Source organism: Tursiops truncatus, chromosome 10, assembly GCF_011762595.2.
Source record: "Tursiops truncatus isolate mTurTru1 chromosome 10, mTurTru1.mat.Y, whole genome shotgun sequence".
Classification (NCBI taxonomy): domain Eukaryota; kingdom Metazoa; phylum Chordata; class Mammalia; order Artiodactyla; family Delphinidae; genus Tursiops; species Tursiops truncatus.
Genome location: NC_047043.1, coordinates 63,583,718 through 63,603,930, shown reverse-complemented (window position 1 = coordinate 63,603,930; position 20,213 = coordinate 63,583,718). Strand labels below are relative to the sequence as shown.

Genomic DNA, 20,213 nt, shown 5'->3' with positions numbered 1-20,213 from the left:
AACTCCCCAACCTCCCAGTGACAGCAGAGGGGAGAGGAGGAGGGAATAAAGGGGAAGGAAGACAGCAGAGAGCAGCAGGCCTCACCGCAGCTGGCCTGTCTCTGCACCAGCCTGGGTGCAGGGCCTGTTAGTGTGTGTACACCAGTGGCTGTGTGCACACCATGCTTTCGTGCAGTGGTGTGTGGGTCTGTGTGGGATGCACTGAGGTCCCTGGGCCCATATGCTGCAAAGGGTGGCTGTCGGTTTGGCCAGGTCTGGCCAGCAGATACGTGGACTGGGAAGAGTTTGAGCATTGAGGACTGAAGACTCAGGACACCCCACAGCTTGTAGTCTGGGACACTGGGAGGAGGTCCGGTGGTCAGTGCAGAGGGCACCACAGGAGCCAGGCCAGGCAGGTTCACGGCGAGGAAAAGCTGAGCAGGATGTGTTCACACACAAGTGCACACTGACATCCTAGCACACCTCCCACCCTTGGGCCAGGAGAGCTGGCTCACTCTGGGATGGCCCCAAGGAGGGAAAGCCATGAGGGCCAGTTATTCTATTGGACGTATTGGCGCTGAGGGAGCAGAAAGTCAGGAGAGCATTTCAATGGAGGGAACATGCAAGAGTGCAAGTGTGGAGGTGGGATGTGTGGTTATAGTACAAGGTGTGGGAGGTGAGGTTCTGAAGGGCTGGGAGCTGAGCTGAGTCCATCCTGCACTGTGGGCTGGCGGTTCTGTGACGCTGGGCCCTCCTCCCCTTCCTCAGTTTCCTACCTGAGAAATGGGGCCATGGGAGGGGAGTATCCTCAGAGCAGATGTAGACCCTGGCCTTTGGGGAGGGGCTCCAGGCTCCTCCTGCTGTTGACATGTGGCCTCACACTGGATATAGAGACTTGGGAAGGTATGTCTGGGTCAGCCCAGGGTCAGACGGGAAGAGTGGGAGGTACAGAGCCACTGATTTTCCTGGGAAGCCAGACTCAGACTTCTGGAGGTGAGGATGGCTTCCCAGACATGGCCCTGGCCTCCTGCCCTGCCCTGGCTGTCCCCTACCCCCAGCCTTTGACTAACATTCCAAGAGGGTTGGAGAGGAGAATGGCAGGCCTGAGAAGGTGCAGGGTGTCTGTGGATGTTAGATGAGGTAGACTTTGCAATGACTGCTGGGGGTTGGACAGGGTGTGGGTATGTGGTGACAAGGTCTCTGAGGCTAGGGTGGCCCCAGGATGGCCTTGGTAGTGGCCAGGAGACAGACAGGAGGGCTGACTTGTCAGGAACAGAATGAGTGGCTTTGGAGAAGTAGGAAGTGGGTGGAAGGTCACTAGGGGCATCCTGCTCATCAGGAGCTGCCTGTGGGTGTGCCAGCTGCTGGGCATGAGGCGGGGAAGGAGGTGGACGGTGGACACTGAAGGGGGAGGCTGAAGAAGGAGGAAGTGGCCGACTCTGTCTGAGCAGGGTATTTCCTGGGGAGGCAGCTTGAGCTGCTTCCAGGGAAGGTCTGCGTGGGCTTCTAGCACGTGGACCTCCTTAACGTTCATTTCCTGTGAAGTGGGCAAGACATCTGTATCAGTCATCTTAAGGGTCCTTGCCAGGCTCTGAAGGGCTGGGCTGTGACTTGGAGGACTGACTCAAGGCAGGGGTGTGACAAGGAGGGCAGAGGGAGGGGTGCTGCCCCTGTGGAACACTGGGTGGAGACTTTTCTCCATGCCCCAGCCCCTGGATCCTGGCTGGGCACACATTAAGCAGAGAGAACTTGGGGCTGCAGTGATCCTGCCAGGGGATGTGGTGGAGGACATCGCTAGAGGGCAGTGTGACCCAGACTCGAGCAGTGTCAGCTAAGGTCGGGGGCAGAAAGTGTACAAAGCTTAAGAGGCTGGGCTGAGGAGACAGAGAGGAGGTAGACCAAGTGTTCCCGAACTCAGGCTCTCTCCTTTGCCCCTTGCCTCCACTGCATTTTTAGAGACAGGAGGAAGAGAAATAATATAATAAATGATAACATTAATGTGCTTTAGAATGGATTTCTCAGACACTGACACTTTTAGCGCATACCAGAATCTTGTAAGATCCATGACAGTGTGTATTCCATTTTCCTGATGAAGAAGCAGAGGCTCATTAAAGAAAAAAATGTGTAAACTTATGATTTAAAATTTAATTGGTAAAAATGAAATCCTGGAAGGAGAAGTAAGATACTGTCAGGGTTTGGTGAGTCCCCAGGGACCTTGGTTACTAGGTGCCGCTCACGTGCTCCAGGCGGGCTGGGGTTTAGCCCGAGCTCCCCAGCAGCTAAGGCAAAGAGAGAAACACGATTAATTTTGAGATTTGTCCTCTGTCCCTGTCCATGAGATAAAGGAGCTTTTTCAGCGTGGTTGGGCAGGTTGCTCCTGTGGGCAGTGGAGAGTCCCGGGACTCGGAGCAGAAGAGAGGGTCGGGGCACAAGGCCGGTGGGGCGCGGCGCAGTTGACAACCGGGCCAGTGATGAGAGTTACGCAGAGGCCGCCAGGCTGGTCCTGACCAACTAAGCTCTGCGCGTCACGCAGGCCTACCCCAACGCATGCAAACCCCTCCTCCTGGGGGCCCTGAGGTCACGGAGAGCGGGAAGCGGGACCTCGGGTGTCCTGGGGGCAAGCCTGGCACGCCCAGGGCGAAGCCGTGGGTGAGGTCTATGCAAATCATCAGGGTCGCGTTGGGTGTGCTGGGCTCCGGCATCCAGGGCGGGGCCGGCACCATCCAAGCCTGGAAACTGGGGAGCTGGGCATGCGCGTCCCCCATCCTGGCATGCAGGGCGGGCCCGCTTAGTCCAAAACGCGCTAGTAGGCGAGCTGAGCATGCGTGGTAGGAGGCCAGGCGCTCTTCTGTTGGGGTGGAGCCTACTCGTTCCGGGGCGGGGCCTGCGGGGAGTTGGAAGGGCGTCAACGCGGCTTCAGGAGGGGCGGGGCTGAGGGGTAGAGCTGGGGGGCGGGGCATCGAGTGGCCCGAGGTGGCCGGGCTGCTGGGTTGGAAGCAGCGCAGGCCGACTCATCCTAGCCCCAGGATGGCGTCCCCACGGGAACTGACCCAGAACCCCCTGAAGAAGATCTGGATGCCGTACAGCAACGGGCGGCCTGCTCTGCACGCCTGCCAGCGCGGTGGTGAGGCGGGGTCTGCGGGGAAGGGGGAGGGCGGTGCATGGGCATGGGTATTGGTCTTACGTGGAGAGGGAGCCGGGAACAGGTGGGGAACCGGGGACAGGTGAGGCAGCCGTGACTGGTGGGAGGGGAACAGGAACAGGTGGGAGGCCTGGGACAGGTGTGGCAGAGCGGGAGGCGGGGACAGGTGTGTTGCGACGTCTCGGCTCAGCGGGAGCTAGTTCTGGCCGCCATCACCTAGGGGAGGGCTTAGGACCCTTCCCACACCACTCTGTCCCCACCGCCTCAGGTCAGGGGAGGACTTGGAGCCTCGGTCCTGCCCTCTCAGCTGGCCAGAGAGCGTGGGCCGGGTGGTCAGGCCGGGGTCTGAGCTGTGTTGGCCCTAGGAGATTCGCTTGGTCTCTCTGAGCCCAGAACTTTCAAAGGCCCAAGGCGGGGAGGAAGGCCCATCTCTGGGCCTGAAATCGAGTTTTGGGAGGAATTTCAGGGAAGTGCACATGTGTTCAGGATAGAGACAGTGAGACCACTTTGTTATATGGGCCTGTCTTTGTGTCCATGGGTGTGTAAGCATCCAGGTGGGGTTGTGGGTGACTGGTAAAACTGGAGGGTGGAAACATCTAGAACATACGCTGAAATTCAAGGAATCGTTAAGGGGATTACTTTTCCTGTGGTCCTAGGTGTTAAACCCACTTCATTGATTTTCTGCTTGTCCTTAAATGAGTCTGCAACTTTTTTATTACCAAGAAAAACAAAGATTTATTTTAGGAGTAACTGAAATGTTGTAATAAATTTGCAAGTTGGCAAGGTCCTCAGAGAACATCTAGTCCAGCTTCTGATACAGATTTGGAAATGGAGGTCAGGAGACTGTGTTATGTGCTGGGGTCTCCCTGCACTCCTGACCTCTGCTTGGACGTGATAGGAGAGGAGAGAGTGCTTGGTGCTTGTCTTGCTTTGAGGGTGTCCTGGGGGCCTTGGCTTTGACCAAGGGTGTGAGTCCTGGGTGAGGAGTGTGTGCATCTCTTAGCACACTGTGGAACCTGGTAGGGGTGGCCGTGGCTTTGACCAGACATTCTGGTGGGTCGTTACTCTGACCATAATGTAGGTCCTGGTGGGCTGCTGAAACTGTGAACCTGCTTTTAGCCCTGGGGCCATGGCTTTCCAGTCAGTATTCAGTCCTAAGGGACTATGGCTACACCCTAGCCAGTTTTCCTTCTAGACTTCTGGAGGTGTGGAGGGCTAGGCCCCTTTCTCTTGTGCTTCTAGTCAGTCCGTGTTAGGGCTGTATTGTTCTAACTAGGGGGTGGCCTCCGTTGTTACATAAAGGAGAAGGAGTGAGAACATGGACTTTGGAGGCAGGAGCACTCAAGCTGCGTCGTGGCTTAGCTGGGTGACCTTGGGCAAAGAGCTGACCCTCTAGGTCTCAGGTTCCTTATCTGTGAGACTGAGACAGTCATCATCCTTGCACTATGAAGCTGCTGTGAGCCTCTTTTTTTAAAGTTTATATATTTATTTATTTATTTTTATATATTTTTGGCTGCATTGGGTCTTTGTTGCTGCTCGCGGGCTTTCTCTAGTTGCGGCGAGCGGGGTTTACTCTTTGTTGCGGTGCACGGGCTTCTCATTGCGGTGGCTTCTCTTGTTGTGGAGCACAGGCTCTAGGCGTGCGGTCTTCAGTAGTTGCAGCACGCAGGCTCAGTAGTTGCGGCGCACGGGCTTAGTTGCTCCATGGCATGTGGGATCTTCCTGGCCCAGGGCTCGAACCCATGTCCCCTGCATTGGCACCAGGGAAGTCCTGTGAGCCTCTTGATAAGTGCTTGATAAATGGTAGCAGGTAATTTTGTAATTTATCATCACTGTTGTTTCTTTGCTTCTCCATACCTCAAAGTCAGGGATTGAAGCTCCAAGCCAACCCCCTTTCAGGTGGCAAAGGAGTTGAGGCCCAATGGGAGGGTACTTGCCCAGGTCTAACTGCCCCTGGGGCAGGCCTGTGTTTCTCCAAGCTCCAGGTATGCAACTAAAATGTGGCTCTGGCCTGAGCAGAGGGGCTCGTGCCATGGCACTGCCTCAGGGTGTTGCAGTGGGTGGGACTGTGAGCTGGCCTGGCACAGGAGGGCTTCCTGGAGGAGGAGGTAGCACCCAAGAGGCTAAAGATGAGACCTGCAAATTTGTGGGGGTTTGGACCCCAGGCTAGGGTCTCACAGTTCACAGCAAGGAGGAAGTAAGCAGGGAATGAACAAGGAACCAGCACCTCAGGTCCCAAGCCCGTATTTATGCAGCATCTTACCCTTTGCATAGTGGGCTTCTAACTAGATTGGAGGACCACAAGGACAGGTGGGAACCTGAGGGTCAAGGTGGGTGGAAGTTGACTTGATCACAGGGCTTTATAGAGAAGAGGATGAGGGGCCCTAGTCTGTGCTGTGTGGTGGGTTGTCTTTGGGGTCTAGTCTGAGCTCCTCAGGGCAACAGAGGCTGGTTGGCTGAGGGATGTTCCCTGCCTTCTCCCCCCCCACTCTTCATGAGCAATTCTTCCTCCTTTTGATAGAATTCAGGGCTACACAGAGGGCCTGGAAGCTGTTACCTTTCTGGTCATTGACCTGGAGGAGCTCTGGGGGCAGATGGGGTAGGAGATGGAAAGGGGACTCGGGGAACATGGCAGAAAGGACAGTATTTGATAGCTTTTCTTAGCCAAAAGGTGGCAAGACTGCCTGGGTAAGGCCACGACTGGTGTGTGCACAGGACAGTAGGAGAGACAACTTTCTCTCCCCTCTGAACAGGACAGTAATGCCAGTTTGCTTTATTTTAAAGAACTCTCCCTTCCCCAGCCCGGCCCACGGAAGTCGGGGCAGGTGCAGTTCAAGACTTAGTTCTGGAACCCACTCCAGGGACTTGTGGCTGCCCCTGCGGAGGTACCACCAGAAAATAGTCACCAGCACCAGGCTTGTCTCAGCCTCTCGACTCCTTGGGCTCCTGTGGGCTTGAGCAAATTTACAGATAATTTACAGGAACTAGTGAGAAAAGCTGAGTTGACATATCTTCAGACTTCCTTCCGCACATGCCCCATGTTCTGAACTGTGTGTTCTGCTGTCCTGTTGCTCAATGTTGAGGTCCTGAGGGCCCAGATCTGCAGCTCCAACTGCATGCCCCCACTCACCTGGTCCACCTGCCCTTGGTTCAAGTGTGTTTCCTCCGTATGGGCCTCGGTTTGCAATTTCTCCATTGCTGGAACTTCCCCAGTGTTTTGCTGTTGCAAGCAGGGCTGGTGTGAATATACTTGTACTTTGAATTTTCTTTTGTCTCATTGACTTGGGACCTTATCTTGAGGAGCAGAGGTGAAAGGTAATTTATTGCTCTCGTTTTGTGCCCAGCCCTGATTTGCTGCCCTGCCTGCCCACCATGGCTGTGCATGGGGCGGGGAGATGCTGTCACCAAACGCTGTGGGAGGAGGCCAGGGGCGTCTCTGGGAAGATGGAAGCTGTGAAGAGGTGATGCAGAACCTCAGCCCTGGGGTTGTGGGAGAGCCCTTCAGGGAGCAATGGGAAGGGGTGGCCTCATCAGAGGGAGCAGGCTGGGCGCAGGTTTTCCCCACAGTGAGTAGCTGATGCACTGCGCTGTGGTTGCTGGGGAGCCCTGGCCAACCGGCCAGAAATTGTGCAAACAGCCCAGGACTCAGCAGCACTGGCCTGGCCCTCAGGATGCAGGGCCTTGCCTAACTTGTTTTTCTCTCAGCTTAGCCAATGCTGAGGTTTTTGTTTTTGTTTTTTTAAAAAATAAATTTACTTTTGGCTGCGTTGGGTCTTTGTTGCTGCATGTGGGCTTTCTCTAGTTGCAGTGAGCGGGGGCTACTCTTCGTTGGGTGTGCAGGCTTCTCATTGTGCTGGCTTCTCTTGTTGTGGAGCACAGGCTCTAGTCGCACAGGCTTCAGTAGTTGTGGCACGCGGGCTCTATGGCGCAGGCTCAGTAGTGATGGCACATGGGCTTAGTTGCTCCGCAGCATGTGGGATCTTCCCGGGCCAGGGCTTGCACCCGTGTCCCCTGCATTGGCAGGCGGATTCTTAACCACTTGCGCCACCAGGGAAGTCCCAACGCTGAGGTTTTTCTGCAAGGTTCCTCACTCAGACTCACCATCAGGCTGTGTCTGCAGGATCCCCTCCTTCTCTCCCCTGGGGCTTGCAGAATGGGTCACATTTGCCCAAAAGCCATGCACAGGAGTGACGGAGCCCCCACTGACAAGCAGGGTCTTTTACTTCTATTCGGGGCCTGCCTGGAGACAGACAGTTGCCTCTGCACCCCAAGTCCCAAGGGCAGTCCTGAGATACATCTGTGTCCTTAGCCAGGCGGGCTGCCAAGTCCAGGCAGAGGGCACAGCTTCCTGGAAGTGTTCCAGCTCTTACATGGGGATATTGCTAGGCGTTGCTGAGGGATTATCATCCCATTTTACAGGTGAGGACACCAAGGCTCAGAGTTGCCAGTAAGTGTCAGAGTCAAGATAGGAACCCAGGCCTGACCGACTCTGACCACCTCTGCACTCCATCTCCAGTGAGGGAGACAGGTTGAAGGGTGGGGTCCAGCAGTCTGTCTGAGGAGGGCTACCAGGTGAAAGCACTTGCAGAGCCATGTGGTCAGAGGAGGAGTAGTGACAGGTCCCCACCTCTGTCCATCTGTCTGCTGTGGTTTTACCTGGCCCGGGTCCTGAGGACGATGAAAGGGAAGCTTCCTGAGGCTTCTGAGGTGAGACCACACTGAAAGTGGAGCTGGCTCCCGTAGTCTGGCAGTTCTGCTGCCTTGGTGTCTGCCTTAGTGGGCCATGGATTCGGGGGCTGGTGCAGACTCTTCCCCGCCTCTAGCCTTGGCAGCTTCTCTTTTCGGCACACTGACCTGGTGGCACATGGGATGGCGGTGGCTGGCTATCAGAGGGACCGCCCTTGTGGCGTTGGCCTGGGTCTCTGGTCTCAGCCCCCTGTGGCCCTCACCCTGGTGGGTTTTGAGGTGCCTCCGTCTCCTTCCCTGCCCACAATTTTTGAGCACCAAATCTGCCAGGCCTCAGGATCCTGAATGGCTCAGACACTGCGGGGCTGCTTTCACCCCAAGTGGTCAGTTGTGGAGAGCAGACTCATTGGCGAGATGACTGGGTTGAGGGAGAGAGCGCAGCAGGTGGGCATGCAGGTGCCTTGGAGGAAGGACTCACTGCAGAAGCTGCTTCCGGGCTTTGTAGATGAAGAGAAATTCTCCCTGGGGAGCGGAAGCAGTGGTGCTGTGTGAGCAGGAATGCTGAATGACGGGTTCCTGGATGACAGGCAGGCATTGAATACCCCACTGGGTTTTGGCGCTGTCCCACCTGCCAGGGGAACTCCCCCGCAGAGTTTAGCCAGGGCCGTGGCAGCTCCAGCTTTATATCTGATGGTGCACTTCAGGGTAAATGCTGGCGAGATCCCGCGGCGTCTCCCTGAGCACTGACAGGCCTGGGGAACTGGGCATGCCAGCGCTGGTTAGAGACCACGGTCTGGGGGTGCCCAGGGAGCTCTCTGCTGCCAGGAGCCTGGGAAGGCACATCTGATGCTGGGCCTGGAAGGAGGGGCCCACTGGGAGGGGTCCGGCCTCCTCAGACACTGCTCCTTGTCTTTCAGTTTGCATGACCAACTGCCCGACGCTCATTGTCATGGTGGGGCTGCCTGCCAGGGGCAAGACCTACATCTCTAAGAAGCTGACCCGCTACCTGAACTGGATTGGCGTGCCCACGCGGGGTGAGACTCAGCCTTGGCTTTCCAAGGGGCCTTTGGGACTTTGTGGGGGAGCGGGGAGGAGTGAGAAGGCTGGACTGCCACAGGGCCTGGGGGTGGGTCAAGGTCAGGGGTTGGGGAGGGATGCTGTTGTGTGAAAACTGAGCCTCTCCCTTCCCCCAGAATTCAACGTTGGCCAGTATCGCCGGGACATGGTCAAGACATACAAGTCTTTTGAGTTTTTCCTTCCAGACAATGAAGAGGGCCTGAAAATCAGGAAGTGAGTTTGTGTGCGTATGTGTGTTTGTTTATGAAGAAGGCCCTGGAGCCCAGTTGCTAGTGATGACCAAGCTGTTCCTGAGACCTGGCCTTGCCCTACCCTGTGGGCTGTAACAGGGCTGGTTTCTTGACCTCTCAGGATGTGGTGGGGGTGAGGATGTGCTGGGTTTGGGGACAAAGGGAGTGGGTATTTGGCCCCTTGGTGGCTCGCCCTGCCCTGCCCTGTGGGATATCTGTGGGAGGGGAGCGTGGAGCTTCAGGGAGATGGTGGAGGCTTAGCCAGGGCCCTCGGCTTACCCCAGGCCATCCATGGGGATGGGCTCTGATAGGGAGGGGAGCCCTAGGTGAAGCAGAGATGCAGGCCTCAGGGGTGCGGCAGAGTGGGAATGGGACTACCTCCTGACACCTTCTCGCAAAGCCAGAAGGATCAGACCCAGAACTGGGGCGTTTCCTCCCTTGCCCCAGGATAAGCCTCCTACTGATATTTGGAGGCTGCTTGTCATGTTCTTGGCATGTGTTGGGTAGGCCTTGGCTTTCCTTTGAAGTTGCCTCAGTGTTGCTGGGTGACGAGATGGAAATTTGCATATGATACCCGCTCTCCCTCTCCATTCAGACTTGAATTGCTTGCTTTCTCCAGAAAAACTGAGCACCAGCTGTGGTCTGAGGAGCTATGCTATGCTGTACTCGGCAGGTGTCAACTGAGGGATCAGGAAGCTTCCTGCCCTTGTTCTGGGCCCAGCCGTTGTGGGAGGGCTTTGAGCAGAGGTTGGCCCAGTTCTAGTGACCTTCCCAAATCAAGCCCCAGGCCGGAAGCCCCTGGTTATTGCCGTGGTTGACCTGCTCCCTCTCTGGCCACCAGGGGGCAGGAGTTCCCCATCGTGGGGCTTGGCCCTTCCGTGCCTCTGCTGTTGGGTCGATGGGGATGGGCGGGCTGCTGCACCAAGAAGGGAAGTGGAGTCTGACATTCAGGTCTCTGGGGCCGAACTGTGAATTGTGGGTAAAACTCAAGGGTGGGCCCTCTGTGATAACGACCCAGACAAAAGTGAGGGTACTGATATTTGAACCTCCTGTGTGCTGTGTGTGTGTGATGCCCATTGCCGCCCCCTGCCCACCAACTTAAAGATGAGGAAATTGAGGCTCAGCAGTCTCACACAAGATCCCAAGGAACTTCACAGAGTCCAGACTTAAATCTAACCCCATGTACCACTAAAAACTGTCCTGTCCATCGTTCCAGAAGTACTCAATTTGTAGATCAAAGGTTGCATCAAGTGCAAATTCTGCAACAACCTCAAGCTGTGGGCACTCGTTAGCTGCTTTGATCTTCCCTACAGTGGGCTGTGGTGCCTCACTCTAGATGCTGAGACTGAGGTCAGGAAGTGGTGGTATTGTCTGGGATCCCTCAGGGTTTGATTTGAAGCCAGGCCTGTCTGAATCCAGAGTGTTTGTGGGGAGAAGAAGGAAGCTAGCCTTCCCAGAGCTCGCTGGTCATTCTGCTCAGACTGCCCATTGAAGGTAGGAACATTGGGATTAATTCTCATGGCGAAACCCAGACTCAGAAGAGGTAAGGAAGCTGGTCTAGGGTCACCCAGCTGGAACAGAGGCCCCAGCAGTAGAAGCTGGGGGCACATTCACGTGTGCCTCTCTGTAGGCACACCCTCTGGCTGTTCCTAGAAAGTCTCCCTCGTGTATCCAAAGCCTGGGTCTGGCCCCTGGGCCATGGGTCCATTTCCCATTAACCAGCCCCAAATGTCCCACAGATAACTGGCAAAATAGAAAGATCAGACTTTTTAAAAATGGGAAACCTGGGAAGAGAAGCCTGCCTTTCCCAGAGGCCCAGGTACGTACACATTGTTGAGCTTCCTAGAGCTACACAATGTGGAGGTCTGTCCCTAACACTGGGCACAGTGGAAGATCTAGAAGAGGGCATGTACAGCCATCTGTACACGTGCAGGTGTTCCCTCTTTATGTACACATGGGTAAGTGTGTAAATACACACCAGGCACCCTCATATATGTGCACACAGTCACATACTGCAGGAAGGTGTGTGCACATACCGTATGTACACACGTGGGCGTTCACACACGTGCATATCCTCCTGATACCAACTGTGTCCAACAGTTCAATTCAGTTCAATTCTGACCCTGTCTACCTGCAGTTAGCATCAGTTCCCACAGGTTAAGGACTCAGTCCCTCAAGACTGACCCCACTTCACACACCAGTCACAAGTCTCGGCGGGGGGCACCCGTACTTCTAACTGGCTATAAATTGGGGGTTCCCACAACCCCCTCTTCAGCAGGTTACTGTTCCAGCTCACAGAGCTCAGGAACATACTTGAGTTGTGTTTACTGGTTTATTATAAAGGATACAACTCGGGAACAGCCAAGTGGAAGAGGTGCACAGGCAAGGAAGGGGGCAGTGCGGGGAGCTTCCAGCCGTCTCGGGGTCTGGCACCCTCCCAGCACCTCATCTCTTCAACCTGGAAGCTCTTCAACTCTCATCGTTCAATTCATCTTCAGCCCCCACCTCCCTTCCTGGAGGATGGTGGCAGGGCTGAATGTTCCAACCCTTTCATCACTTTCTGGTGATCAGCCCCATGCTGAGGCTGTACAGGGGCCCCAGCCTGAGTCGCTACATTAGCATCAACTCAGGTGTGATTGGAAGGGGCTCCTTGTGAATGACAAAAATCACTCCTATCACTTAAGAAATTCCAAGGGTCTTAGGAGCTCTGCCAAGAACCCAGGACAAAGACCAAATGTATTTATCAAACCACATACACCCTCTTGTATGTGCACAGCTGCACTCCCACAGGGGCCCAAGGAATGCTCACAGGTGCTCACTCACAGACTTACACATACACATATCCACCCATGCATGCACGTGTGTGCCCGTCCACACTCACACCCACACGTGTTCAGGCTCCCAGGCTGTTCCCCCAGCATCTCCACCTGGGCCCTGAGATCCCTCCTACTTGGTGCAGCCTCAGCCAGAGCAGACCACAGAGATCTTAGCCCAGAACATGGGGCTCTAAATGTGGGTGGCAAGAAATGGCCCCAGCCGTGCTGAAACTGTAGAAATGTGTCTCGGGGATGTGGGGGGCTCTGAGAAGCTCTGGTTCTTTATGTCTCAGTGCAGAAAGAATTCAGCGAGAGACAAAGTGTTAGATGAGTGATTTATTAGAATAGGACACTTGTGAGGTTTACAAGTGGGTGGGCAGGAGGGCACTGTGCCCAGAACTTAGTAGGCTACAGTTTTATAATCAAAGGGAGAGTGAGGAGGGGGAGAAGACCACCTGCTTCCTCATCCTTGAGTAGACATCAAGCTTCCATCATCAGCTCCTCCTCCACGTGGGGGTGGGGGGCGGAGTTCTCTTGTCCCTAGTGGTCAAACTGGGACTGTCATGGCGCAATGGAAACGAGCAAAAAGGCGGTAACGTATACTAAAACATGGTAAATCAGCTCAGGTTTCAGTATAATGTCACCCTTTCCTTATACTTTTGTTTTTAGTGAGCACAAAGGAGCATGTCCTAGGAATCATTAACTTACCACTGGGCAGGAGGTGGGTTTCATTCCACCATTGTTTTATTGTCTGGGGGCATGTCTCATGCTTCTGTCGCATGGTTTTGTTGTTAAGCAAGCCTGCTTGGTTTTGTGGTTAAGCAAACCTGCTTTCTCGAGTGATCATTTTCTTATAGAGGTCTCCCATACTTTTTCCTTATGATCCCTTAGTGGGATTAACTAGTCACCTACTTTGTCCCTTTACTCTGTCCTTATCAATGCCAGCTTCCTGGACTTTCAGAATTCAGGTTTTTTGGCAGAAGAAAGCACTTTGGGGTCTTAATTGAAAGGCCTAATAGAGCACAGAAAGGTCACAAGGAGGCATAAGAGCAGAGCTCCTTCCAGTGACCTGGACTCAGCTCTGCCCCCAGTTTCCTCATGACCCCAGGAGTCTGGTCGGCCTCTGTTTCCATGCTTGGGCACACTGGCCTGGCTTGGCCTGGCACAGTCCTTTGATGCACTAGGGGTTTACACACAAAATCCCAAGATCAAACAAATGGGAGATCTAACTTTACTTTTACATCAAAAAAGTACAGGTAATAGTGTTTGGGAGGAAAAATTTTCCCTTCTTACCTTCTAGGTTCTTTGGCTGGTCTAATAATTAAATTGACATGACACAGATTAACAGGACAGAAAAAAAGTTTAATAGCACGTATACCTCCTACACACATGTGAGAGACCTGGGAAGCCCTCCCCTTAAATACCATCTTCAGCTGAAGAGAAAAGAAGATGTTGGGGGTGAGGAGTCAGGAGAATTTACCCGGAAAAGCTCAGTAAACGAGGGTAAGGTTGTTGTGCAGATTTAAATCTATGCCTTCAGGGAATTCCCTGGCTGTGGACTCGGAGCTTCCACTGTCGGGGGGCCTGGGTTCAATCGCTGGGAACTAAGATTCTGCAAGACGTCTGGTGTGGCCTAAATCAATCAATCACTCAATCTGTGCCTTCAGGAGTGATAATAGTTTCTAGAGATAAAGATCATCTCCCTCCTCCTGGTACAGCGATGGAGACCCCCTTACAAATGGAGATTTCCCTTATACTTGTAAATGTCTCTCAAAAAAGGGTAACTTCTACTCATGTTTTCAGAGCTGCTCCCGTGTCTGCAGTGTCTTAAAAATAATCAGCCTAAAATAATCCTTATGCCAAAGAGACATATTTTGGGGTGGCAAATTCTGCTCCCCTGCATAGATAAAAAGTCAAAGTGATTTATCTATCTTCGGACCTTACAGGGGAAATGGATAAAGTCAGAAAGATCCTTATATGTGGCAATCCATTTTGCAGCAATAAACGGAAAGGCTGAGATGTCTGAGGACAGACAGTGTAGTCAGTGGTCAGTCATGGTGAGGGTTTTGCCCTTCCGGAGCACCTGTGGACCCGGGTGCGAGAGGCAGAGACACGGCACCCTCCTCCAGAAGGGATCATGTAGGGCGTTCTTGGTCCACTGAAAGAAAGGAACAGCCTAAAAGTTGAGACTTATGTTTTATTCAGTGAACAAAACTGAGGACTTAAGCCTAGAAGACAGCCTCTCAGATAACTGAGGGACTGCTCTGCAGAGGTAAGGTAGGTGCCATGTGTGGGCTCATTGAAATCATTCCTTTGATAGGCACCTCAGCTCTCTGGGGCCAGTGTCCTGTTCTTTCCCATTCTGAGTCCCCTGAGGGGGCCCCTTTGGGGGTGGCTGCAGTGGCTGATAGCTTGATGGCTGCAACACCCTTTGTTTGCTGATACACCAGGTGGCATTCTTAGTCCACATCTCCCTTCTAGAAAGGAAAATTGAACATTAAGCTTAATGCTGCCTTGGGGGCCAGCAGTACTGTCTCTCCTTTCCCACCACCTGCACCGCCTGCCCTGCCCCCAACACACACACAAGGGAGTGTCTGGTTTTAGAAGTGCTTATTTTGGTAGTCAGGGGAAATGCATGACACTTAGAAATCATGAATATGGCAAAATGGCAGGCTGGATTTGTACATGATGAGATGAAGAAGGAAAGTACAGAAAAGTGGTATTTCAAAAAGTATTCCTGTATGTATACCAAGGGGGAAAGGGGGTGGTGGGATGAATTGGGATATTGGGATTGACATATATACACTACTGATACTATGTATAAAATAGACAACTAATGAGAACCTACTGGTATAGCACAGGGAACTCTACTCAATGCTCTGTGGTGACCTAAATGAGAAGGAAATCCAAAAACAGGTGATATATGTATACGTATAGCTTATTCACTTTGCTGTGCAGTATAAACTAACACAATGTTGTAAAGCAACTATACTCCAATTAAAAAAAAAAAAAAGTTCCTGATGGCCAGAAACACATAGCCTTCCACCTACAGGAGCAGGGTTACCAAACACTGAAAATCTTCCCAAGGAAAGAGAAACCTTGAGAAGAGAGAAGGGGCCCCAGGGGCTGCCCCGTCTCCTATCTGGCATAGGATATATCCCTGACCTACTGCCCTGCAGCAACAAGTTAGGTGCTTGGCTGACCTGTGTTTTCTTTTCTGAAGGCAGTGTGCCCTGGCAGCCCTCCGAGATGTTCGGCGGTTCCTTAGTGAGGAGGGGGGGCATGTGGCGGTGAGTATAACACCCTGGTGGTATCTGGGAGTGACATATGGGAGCCCACGTACTTCTACCCCTTTACTTATCAGGCATCTGGAGGGGAAGGCAGGGTGTATGTGGCCCTAGATACCACTGGGTGCCAGCCCCTGGGAAGAAGTCTGCAGCTGCTGTGCTGGAAGAAGCCAGAGGCCAGAGGTGGGCCAGGAATTTCCCTCTGGGCTTGTGGTTGTGTTTGACCCTGCTGGACTTCCCTCTGAATACTCACATTCTTGGCCACTCCACAAGTTAGAGGTGTCATGTTACCTAAGTCTTTAGCAAATGTGATTTCTCCTGGTGTGGAGAGCATCCAGCCCAACATTTGGTGGCTATTCCAGGAATCAGTTGAATGCTGGGTAAGGGAATTCCCCCTCTGTGTTGGACCCTCCAGTCAGATGGACAGGTGGGACAAGGCTGAGCAAGGGTGTCTGCAGGAAAGGGCCCTACCCCAACCCTATGTAGTCAAACACGGGCTATTTTTTCCTTCCTTTTTCCTTTTGAAGGCATGCATCCTGGAGCTCTGTCCCCCAGCCCCATCTAGATCAGTTGCCCTCTAGGTCTGTCTGTGGCACAGCTGTCACCCTGGGAATTTCCTTCTCTTCCCTCCTGAGTTGAATGCCCTGCTCTTGGATCCCATGTCTTGCTTTTCCTTGCTTTACTGACTTGTTTTGTTGGAGCACATCCTCTAATAGCTTTCTGAGAAAGGTACTTGGGAAGTAAATTTTGTGAGACCTTGCATGTGTAGAAATGTCTTTTCTTTATCCTCACATTTGATGGATGGGTGGAAAGAACGGTTCCTTTAGAATTTTCATGACATTGCTCCATTGTATTACGGCTTCTAGAGTGGCTGTGGGAAAGTCTGATGTCATTCTGATTTGCTGATCCTCCTTAAAAGTTTTTTTTCCCTAGGGAATTCCCCGGCAGTCCCAGTGGTTAGGACTTCATGCTCTTTCTGCTGAGGGCCTAGGTTCAATCCCTGGTCAGGGAACTAAGATCCCACAAGCTGCACGTTGCGGGCAAAAAGAAGTTAAAAAACAAAAAGAAAGAAAAGGGCTTCCCTGGTGGCGCAGTGGTTGAGAGTCCGCCTGCCAATGCAGGGGACACGGGTTCGTGCCCCGGTCCGGGAAGATCCCACATGTCGCCGAGCGGCTGCGCCCGTGAGCCATGGCCGCTGAGCCTGCGCGTCCGGAGCCTGTGCTCCGCAGCGGGAGAGGCCACAACAGTGAGAGGCCCGCGTACCGCAAAAAAAAAAAAAGAAAAGTTTTATTTCCTAGAGGAAACTGGGGGCTTCTCATGCCCCTTCCTCTGGGGAAGCTTTTAGGGGTCTTCAAGGTGATGTGCTTTATGGTGGGTCTTCTCCACAATGCTGGGTCCTTGGGGGGACCCTTTCCATCAGGAAACTCTTCTCCAGCAGCTCAGAGAAATGTCATATATTTTACTTTGTTAAACCACCCCCGCCGCTTTCTCACAACTGAGTCCCCACTCCCCTCCCATCTTCTTCTTTTTTTTTTTTAAATGAATTTATTTATTTTTTATTTATTTTTGGCTACGTTGGGTCTTCATTGCTGCACGCAGGCTTTCTCTAGTTGTGGTGAGCGGGGGCTACTCTTCATTTTGGTGCGCATGCTTCTCATTGTGGTGGCTTCTGTTGTTGTGGAGCACGGGCTCTAAGCTTGCAGGCTTCAGTAGTTGTGGCTCTCAGGGTCTAGAGCGCAGGCTCAGTAGTTGTGGCTCGCAGGGTCTAGAGCGCAGGCTCAGTAGTTGTGGTGCACAGGCTTAGTTGCTCCGCGGCATGTGTGATCTTCCCGGACCAGGGATCGAACCCGTGTCCCCTGCATTGGCAGGCAGATTCTTAACCACTGCACCACCATGGAAGTCCCTCCCTGTCCTCATTTCTTGAAGTTCCTTTTATTCTGTTTGATTTAGTCTTTGTTTTTCATGTTAGAGGTTTTGCTGGAGCATCCAGTGAGCCCTGGTCAAATGCCCTTTGTAAAAAGTTACGCTCTAAAAGCTGCTTGGGTGGGCTGCCCCTGAGTGCTGGGCAGGCCCCGGGGGGGGGGGTCACAGCCTGCCTGGAGGAGGCAAGGAGGGGGCCTGGGGCTCCACTTGCACCACCAGCCAGTCCTCCCGTTTCTTCTGCACACTTGTCCCTTTTTTCAGAGATGCCTGTGCCCTGTTCCTGACTACCGTGGTTCTGCACAAGCAGGTGTGCTCTGGTTGGTGTAGGTTTGTGTTTGGTTTTCTCTGTTTCTCTGAGCCAGTTACCATGTGTCTATCTTAAAAAACTGTGTTGACATTTCCCATCTCCTCTCCTCTCCTGTTCCCATTTTACTGGGGTGACAGGATGGAGTGGAAGTAAACGTGGGTTTAGTTCTACAAGTTTAACTAGTTTCACTGGAAGTCTTGTGAGTGAGTGCCTGCTGCCCTGCTTCCAGCTTCCTTGGGGTGCTCCCCAAGGAAGAGGAGGACCAGCCCAGCCATTGCAGGTCTGAAGGAGACTGGCCAGGCGGATGGCCAAACGGCAACTGGTCCTGATGAGAAATCCAGTCCCTGTGCTACAGCTGTAGGGTGGCCTCCCACCCTCTCCAGGACCAGAGGCTGAGTTAACCCCATTTTGGTCCTAGGTTTTTGATGCAACAAATACCACCCGAGAACGGAGAGCGACCATCTTTAATTTTGGGGAACAGAATGGCTACAAGGTGAGGCCTCCTTGGCTTACGTCCTTGGTTGGGCTGTGGCACGTTCGGGCCCTCTGGGGCCACTTTCTCGGCCTCCTGAGGCCCACTGGCCTCAGGCAGGTGGGCTCCTGAGTGGATTTGGGATATTGATTTTCTCTCCACCTGGAGTTATCTTTCTGAGGAAGTGGGGGTCTTGGTGGGAGAGTCCTTCATAGGGCGGCACCTGCTTTGGTTCTGTGCTCCTTGACCTGACCCCACCCCCTGAAGAAGGGCCTCTGGGCAGCATGGCCCTCAGTGGGTAGGGAGCTCCAGGGAGCCAGGCTCAGGGCCCTAAATGTGTCTCTGGTTCCTTCCCTCCTGCCCACCCTGGTCTTTGCTGCAGACCTTTTTCGTTGAGTCCATCTGTGTGGATCCTGAGGTCATAGCTGCCAACATCGTGGTGAGTGGTGCATCTGCCCTTGTGGGAGCAGTAATACAGCCAAGATGGCCTGTGACAGTGAGGTCCATCTCCAGGTTAGGCTGGTGCCTGGGCCGACCTTAACTTGGTCTCCTTGAACATTGTGGGTAGGGGGGAAGGCGGTAGATATCTGGGTCAGGTGGGGACTGCCCACCCGATCGCAGTCCCTCGTCCCCCAAAGATGAGGGACTGCGGTCACAGGATGTTCAGTAATACCCTCTTAGCACTGGTATGGGAGCTGGGACCAGGGAGCCACTGGGCTCTTCCTAATGGGACCAGTGCCCCTGGGAGGCCAATCCTCCTGCCCAGCCTCCCCCCAACCCAACATCCTCCTTGGTCTCCGACCTGCTTGGCCTCTGGCCCTGATGTGTCCTTGCTCTGTGCCTGACCCCGGCAGCAAGTGAAACTGGGCAGCCCTGACTATGTCAACCACGATAGCGATGAGGCCACGGAGGATTTCATGAGGCGCATCGAGTGCTATGAGAATTCATATGAGTCGCTGGACGAGGACCTGGACAGGTGAGGCAGGGCAGCACTGTGTCCTTGGCTGCGGTGGGTGGTAGGTGGGGTCCACTCGGCTGCCTCCTGTGGCTCCTCAAGGTGGTGGCTGAGGGACCACCTCCGCGGGCAGAGATGGTCTGTCCTTTTTTGTTTCTTTCCTCGGGGTGGAAATCATGGCCCAGGGGTGACTTGCAGAACCGTAGCTGCTTTATCTGGAGCTCTGTGAGTCACAGTTTTCTGCTATTTCATCAGAAAATCAAGCCTGTTTTCTATTCAGAGGGTCTTCCCACAAGGCTTTTGCAAACAGTACACGCTCTTCTTTCAGTGGGTGGTCTGTATTTTGAGAAGGGGAAGGGGTGCCCAGACCCTGCCTACTAACAGCTAGCAGTAACCAGTGCTTGTGAGCCCCGCCCGCCTCCCTCCAGAACAGGGATCTGTGGGACTGAGTGCTGGGTGGGGACAGCAGCCAGCCACCAGCAAGCTCTTTCCGTAAAGGCTCAGGTGGTAGATATTTTAGGCTTTGGGGGCATACAGTCTCTGTTGCAGCTACTTAACTTTGCCATTTAGTACTAAAGGAACATAGATGATACGTAAATAAATAAGCATGATTGTGTTCCCATAAAACTGTATTTACAAAACCAGGCTGAGTTTGACTTGCTGGCCATAGTTTGCCAACTCCTGTATTATAGCAGAAATGGGGGCAGTGGTTAAGTGAATAACACTTAAGTAATTAAGTTAACGCTTAAGTAATTAAGTTAACTTTAATAACTGAATAAAGTATTACACAGTCCTTATAAATCATGCTGAAGAGACATGGGAAAGTGTATGTTATGTAGCATTAAGTGAAAAGGGTGGAAATATGAACTTATACTTGGGTTGTTTATAATTACGTATGAATATATAGTTACGAACGAAAGAAGTCAAGTGACTGCTGGGGGGATGTTTTCTGGGATGTTTGAGGGACAGTCCCTGGACTGAGTCCCCTCAGCGACGCTGGCGCTGATCCGGTGCTGCTGCCCCGGCCTCTGTGGTTCTCCTGGTCTCCCCCCAGCATGGCGTTGCTCCTTGTGGCTCTGTTCTCCACGCTGCAGGGCTGCACTGGTCCAAAGGAGGGAAAGCGGCGGAGTTGGGCTTGTTGGCTGCTGCCACCAGCACCATCCTCCTGTGCTTCTTGTCTCGTCCACCTGCTGCCTGGTGTGGGACATGGCAACCACTCGGCACACACACAGGACCCGGGCTGGGTTCTTGGGGGAGGGTTCGCTGGGGGAAGGAAAGGCCAGACCCATGGATGGCTGACCAGGAAGACTAGAGGGGAAGCGCGTTTGCCAACTACTCC

General features: G+C 53.4%; 1 protein-coding gene across 5 annotated transcripts in view; it reads left to right on the top strand.

The window, feature by feature from the left end:
* Positions 1-20,213, top strand: part of PFKFB4 (6-phosphofructo-2-kinase/fructose-2,6-biphosphatase 4) — a 43,292-nt gene that overhangs the window by 1,069 nt on the left and 22,010 nt on the right. For 3 of the 5 annotated variants that reach the window (XM_033864882.2, XM_033864881.2, XM_033864880.2), the window contains exons 2-7: positions 8,725-8,841; positions 9,001-9,097; positions 15,154-15,220; positions 17,866-17,940; positions 18,302-18,358; positions 18,774-18,895. In XM_033864882.2, coding sequence (XP_033720773.1) covers positions 8,725-8,841; positions 9,001-9,097; positions 15,154-15,220; positions 17,866-17,940; positions 18,302-18,358; positions 18,774-18,895 — 535 coding nt within the window. Of the gene's footprint in view, positions 1-2,944; positions 3,104-8,724; positions 8,842-9,000; positions 9,098-15,153; positions 15,221-17,865; positions 17,941-18,301; positions 18,359-18,773; positions 18,896-20,213 lie in introns of those variants that run through there. The other 2 variants (XM_033864885.2, XM_033864884.2) reach the window with 1 other exon arrangement.